At 63.0% G+C, this 5,372-nt stretch overlaps 1 protein-coding gene across 1 annotated transcript; it reads left to right on the plus strand.

Annotated features, from left to right (window-relative positions):
• The first annotated feature begins 10 nt into the window (after positions 1-10).
• On the plus strand, positions 11-4,413 carry LOC118157480 (mitoferrin-2). The gene is made up of 4 exons (XM_035311828.1): positions 11-227; positions 663-891; positions 1,733-1,789; positions 3,313-4,413. The coding sequence occupies exons 1-4, from the start codon at positions 162-164 to the stop codon at positions 3,828-3,830; spliced, it is 870 nt and encodes a 289-aa protein (XP_035167719.1). The 5' UTR covers positions 11-161; the 3' UTR covers positions 3,831-4,413.
• Positions 4,414-5,372: the final 959 nt, after the last annotated feature.

Below are 5,372 nucleotides of genomic sequence, written 5' to 3' on the forward strand. Positions count from 1 at the left end.
TGGGCGGCGGCGGCGGCGGCGGCAGCGCGGGGCGGGCGCGGCGGGGCGGCGGCGGGGCGGAGGAGGTGGAGGCGGGGCCGGGTCCCGGTGCCCCCGAGCCGCGCTCGCCGCCCGCCCCTGACTACGAGGCGCTGCCGCAGGGCGCCGCCGTGTCCACGCACATGCTGGCGGGAGCCGTGGCGGGCGTCATGGAGCACTGCGTGATGTACCCCGTGGACTGCGTCAAGGTGCCGGCAACGGCGGCGGGGCCGCGGGGGGGGGGGCGGCCTCCGGGAACGGCGCCGGGCCCGGGCCTGGTGGGGAGAGGAGGGGGAGAACGGAGGGGAGGGGGGCGGTACCGGGGGGTAGGACCCGGGGGGTGGTCGGTACTGGGGGTATTGTACTGGGGAGTGATCGGTACCGGGGGGTGATCGGTACTGGGAGCGTTGGACCGAGGGGTAATTGGTACCGGGGGTGTTATTCTGGGGGGGTCGGACCGGGGGTGATCAGTACCGGGGAGTGACTGGTACCAGGAGTGTTGCACCAGGGGGTGATCGGTACCGGGGGCTGATTGGAACTGGGGGTGTCCTACCGGGGCTGATCAGTACCGGAGAAACGCACCCCGGTGCCCCCGCCCCGGGCCGCAGGGGTGACGGGCGGCCCGCCCGGGGCTTGCCTTTCAGACGCGGATGCAGAGCCTGCGGCCGGAGCCCGCCGCCCGCTACCGGAACGTGCTGGAGGCCCTGTGGCGCATCGTGCGGACCGAGGGCGTCTGGAGGCCCATGCGGGGCATGAACATCACCGCCACCGGAGCCGGCCCGGCCCACGCCCTGTACTTCGCCTGCTACGAAAAGTTAAAAAAGACACTGAGCGACGTGATCCACGCGGGGGGCAATAGCCATGTGGCCAACGGTACTCGTCCCGACGGGGCCCCGCCGCCCTCCTCCGGGGCCCCGCCAGGCACACGGGGCGAGCGGGGGCTGGGGACGGCGGGGAGGGGAGCGGGGCGGCGGGGAGGGGGCTGGCAGCCCCGCGGGGGTGGCGGGGCCACGGATGTGCTAAAGCCCTGTGCTCTCTGCAGCCGCGAGCTAGCGGTGCCGGGCAGGGTGAAGCGCTGCTCGTGCCTCCGCCTGCTCCTGCGCCCGCCCTGAGCTGCTCCCAGGTGTCCGTGGCTCGACGCAGGTCAGTGGCCAGCTGCCGGCCCCCGAGGACGGACGCCCGCGGATGGGAGCCGCCGCCGTGGGTTGGTGGCGCTGAGCGCGGTCCAGGAGCCCACATGGGTTCAGGGCTGGCGGTGCTGTGGCGCCCGCTGCTTTTGTCGCCACGCTGCGGCCCTGGGAGAGCGTGGGGATGAGGGGAGTGTAGGGCACGTCCCCTCCTCAGCGGGTATGCGGTGAAGTGATCTCTGGTTCCTCCTTCCATGTGTTGCTGGGCGTGGGGCACAGCGACCCTCGTCCTGTGGGACCCCCGCGAGTTGGTGGCCCGTGAGGGCTGGGACTGAGGGAGTCCCGGTCGGCCCACGAGACTCGACAGACTGCTGTGCTCCTCTTCTTCTCTCTGTTGAACTCTTTTCGGGTGGGATTTGCTGAGGACCAGCCCGCCTTCCGGACAGGAGATGGAGGCTGCCTTTGGATCTCGCCCTCCTCTGCGGGGGACTTCCTCCTTTGCTTTGGCGGGGGACTCGGGGTCGTGGTGGAGCCCCGGGGTCTCTCGCCACCTCCTCCCCTCACATGTGGCAGTTCTTGTTTTGCAGGTGCAGCCGGGTGTGTAGCAACGTTGCTCCACGACGCAGCGATGAACCCCGCAGAAGGTAACGATGAGCCTGCCCTGCCAGGGGGTCTAGGAGTGGGATCTGCCCGGGCTGCTCCCATCCCCTCTGTCCTTGTTGCTTGCCCGACCACAGGGATCCTTTGGGGGTCAGTATAGGCTCCGTTCAGGGAGCCCGGTGGCTGCCGGTTACAGAGCTGGGTGTGTGGAGGGGATTCATTCCAGGGAGCACAGCAACCCTCAGCTGAGGAGGAGCAGGGAGGGACGCAGGGGTTTTTGCTGCTGCCAGCTACCCGGAGCAGCAGAGAAAGCAAGAGAGACGTGATCCTCACTCTTCAAGTCATTCCAAGTGCATTGAAACCAGGAAATACTGTGGTGAAAGCTCCTTGGGAAGATGAGATGTGGTTCTAGGCACGTGTTGAGGGTGAAAACAAAAAAGCTGAGGGACAAAAGGCACCTTAAAGAAGTCTGGAGAAGAGGTATCTTAATTTAGGAAATGTCTGTGAGGTACTGACTTCGTTAAGCTTGGTTTGAAAACAGGAGAGATATTTTTAATTAATTAACGTCTGAAGGTGGTGGGAGGAGCGGAGGGGGGAATAATGAGTATAGATCAGCGATGACTAGACTTACTCCTCTGAAAACTGGGAGGCTTGTGACAGCAGGCGAGTAAAGATCCACGGTAGCAGCTGCGGTGGCAAGCACGGTGCTGAGCGGGGCCGTGCCTGCAGCCCTAGCCAGGGGCCCCGCTGCCAGCTCCGGCTGACCCAGGCTCAGGGACTGCCGATCCCCCGCCGGGCTGTCGCTCCTGCAGAATTCCCTGCTGTCAGCAAGGCCTCCTCCTGCCCGCCGCTGGGCTCTGACCCTCGGGAGCAGGCAGCTGCTTCGGCTGGTCGGTTGTCATTCCTTCCCTGCAGCTACTCTTACCCCGGCCGTAGCATTTGTAGTCGCATCGTTTTTAGCTCCTGCTGGTCGTGTTAAGTTAGGGGAGGCCGGGCAGCCATAGGCTGTGTTCTGGGCTCCGCTCCTTAGCAGGGGGGATTTTGGTGTCCGGTTCTTGCCACGGGGTGGCTGTGTCTCAGCAGAGGCTGGTGGTGGTTCCTGGCTGGGGGCTCTGCAGCGTGCTGCAGACCGGGGGTGGCCGAGGAGGGACAGGATAGTACAGGTGTAGAAATCTGGGAAGTAACAGAGTAACTGCAGGGGGGTTCTTCTGTCTGCGCAGTAGATCTGTAGGGGCAGGTGGGGGGACGTGGGTCACGTGGAGTGGAGGGGGGGGTGCACACATTGGATGTCAAACTTTACACCTGGGTATGAGGACGTTCCCTCGAGCGGGCGGCAGGGTTTGCAGGTGGTGCCGTGACGGCGATGCCTCGTGCAGATGTACAGGGTACAGCCCTGCCAGGACGCTGCTGGTCGGAGCCGTCTGCCTTTAGCTCCTGAGCCAGCGTGGCTGAAGTCCTGAGCGCCCGCAGGGAGCCAGCCTTCACCCTTACCCTTTCTCTCTCCTCTTCCTCTCTGCGCCTGGGTCCCGGCTGCTGCCGGCCGCTCGCTGCTGCCGTCTGTCCCAAGTGGTCAAGCAGCGGATGCAGATGTACAACTCGCCTTACCAGCGCGTGACGGACTGTGTACGGACTGTGTGGCGCAACGAAGGGGCTGGAGCTTTCTACCGCAGCTACACCACCCAGCTCACCATGAACATCCCCTTCCAAGCCATTCACTTCATGACCTACGAGTTCTTGCAGGAGCAGCTCAACCCCCACAGACAGTACAACCCAGGCTCCCACGTGGTCTCCGGGGCCTGCGCAGGGGCTGTAGCTGCTGCTGCCACCACGCCTTTGGACGTTTGCAAAACGCTGCTCAACACCCAGGAATCCCTGGCCTTGAGCTCCAACATCAGCGGACACATCACAGGCATGGCCAATGCCTTCAGGACGGTGTACCAGGTGGGCGGTGTGACTGCCTACTTCAGAGGGGTCCAGGCCAGAGTCATTTATCAGATGCCCTCAACGGCAATCGCCTGGTCCGTGTACGAGTTCTTCAAGTACATCCTCACCAAGCGCCAGGAAGAACGTCGGGCTGGGAAGTGAGCCAGAGCTGAACCCGACTCCAGACCTGCTTCATCTCCCCTCCTGGTTTGTCTTCTGACCCTCTCCCATTCGGTTTGGTTTCTGTTGAAGAGAGGGGGCAGCAAAGCCCTTCGGGGTTTAGCAACGCCATTTCTTGCCCGGGGCTGCTGCAGCTCTGCTCCAGCTGCACAGCTGGCTCTCTCCCGGGCCCTCAGAGATGTCCTGCTGGGAGCTGCAGCCCAGGTCACGTCCCCTGGCACTTCGGTGGAGCTGTGCTCCTCTCCTTCCCGTAACGAAAGCCTCCTCTACTGCAAAGCTCGCCCCTGCTTGGAGGGGAAGATGAATGTCCTGCCCTGCAGCAGGGCCGCAGCTCAGCTCAGTCGCCAAGGAGGGGGCAGCGGCTCCGCTGGGGATGCTGGAGGCTTTGTCTGGCTTTTGGCTGAAGCAAAGTGTAAGCCTTGCCGTTGTCTTGTAGCACGCACACATGACGCTGACTGCCCTGGTGGTGGTGGTGGGTGGGGAAGGATGGCACTTGAGGAGGGGAGTCGTAGGTTTGTTATAGTTCCTGCTCTTGACACCTCCAATAAAAACAGTTCTGCTCTATCATCGCGTCCCCTTCTTGCTCTTGGCTGGCACGAGACCTTTCTGACGGCCCAGTGCTGGGATCTTTGTGGGGCCCTCCCTAGGGTGGTGGGTGGGGTGCTGTCTGCCGGGGCCTTGGGAGCAGCAGCGGGCAGATTCACCCACCTGCTGGGTGGAGGCCCTTGTGTGAAGGACAGGACATGTCTTTCTCAGCAGTTTGATGGAAAAAGGCGTTAAATGGTGGAAGAAAGTGAGGAAAGCAGTGCTCTCAGCCCAGCCCCCTGCTAAGTCTCTCCATACAGCCAAGTACCCATTACTGCAGCGCTGCCGCTGGTACCATGAAGCTGGACGGGGCAGATCAGAGCGGCTTCACCTCACAGCAGTGAGGCTGAGAGTCGTGTACTGCCCACCTGGGAATTGTCCTGCCTCTTCCCTGCAGTCTCCCCTCCTCAGGCTGTGTGCCAGCCCCACTGGCCAGGCTGGTGGCAGAGCAGAGCCGGGCAGCAGCCGTGCTGCGTCCCCCGCTGGCTGCAGGGTTTCGTCCAGGAGGGACCACCACAAGGGTGGTCCTGTCTCTTCAGCTGGTGGCCCTGCCACAGGTGTGGGTTGTGGGACCCCATGGAGAAGCTGTGAAGGCTTCGTGGCTCAGGGCACGGGGCATTTCGGTGCTGGGTGACACTGGAGGGCCCTCGGGTGGTTTCTGCACTGTCCTCACATGGGGGATTCGGGGCTCAGCACGGCTCCTGCCTCCTGATTTGGGGTAGACCAGTTTGTGCTTTGATGGGCATTTTAAAACCCTACCAACACAGTTGCTCAGTATTTTCTCTAATTTAATAATATAACAGCTTTTTATTTTTTTAACTGTTTTCTTAGCCGCGTTGACACCGATTTCTTTCAAAGTCCCTCCCCTCTCTGGACCAGCGAGCCAGCACCGCGGGGCCGTGCGCTGAGCACCACCGTGTTGCTTACTTGTGTTGCCTT

This window comes from Oxyura jamaicensis, assembly GCF_011077185.1.
Source record: "Oxyura jamaicensis isolate SHBP4307 breed ruddy duck chromosome 6 unlocalized genomic scaffold, BPBGC_Ojam_1.0 oxy6_random_OJ70559, whole genome shotgun sequence".
Classification (NCBI taxonomy): Eukaryota; Metazoa; Chordata; class Aves; order Anseriformes; family Anatidae; genus Oxyura; species Oxyura jamaicensis.

Excerpts from the sequence above, each read along its gene's own strand:
- LOC118157480 (XM_035311828.1), top strand. The coding sequence starts at position 162 with ATGCTGGCGGGAGCCGTGGCGGGCGTCATGGAGCACTGCGTGATGTAC. Across the intron at positions 228-662 it reads ACCCCGTGGACTGCGTCAAG|ACGCGGATGCAGAGCCTGCG; the intron begins GTGCCGGCAACG and ends CTTGCCTTTCAG. Across the intron at positions 1,790-3,312 it reads AGCGATGAACCCCGCAGAAG|TGGTCAAGCAGCGGATGCAG; the intron begins GTAACGATGAGC and ends GTCTGTCCCAAG.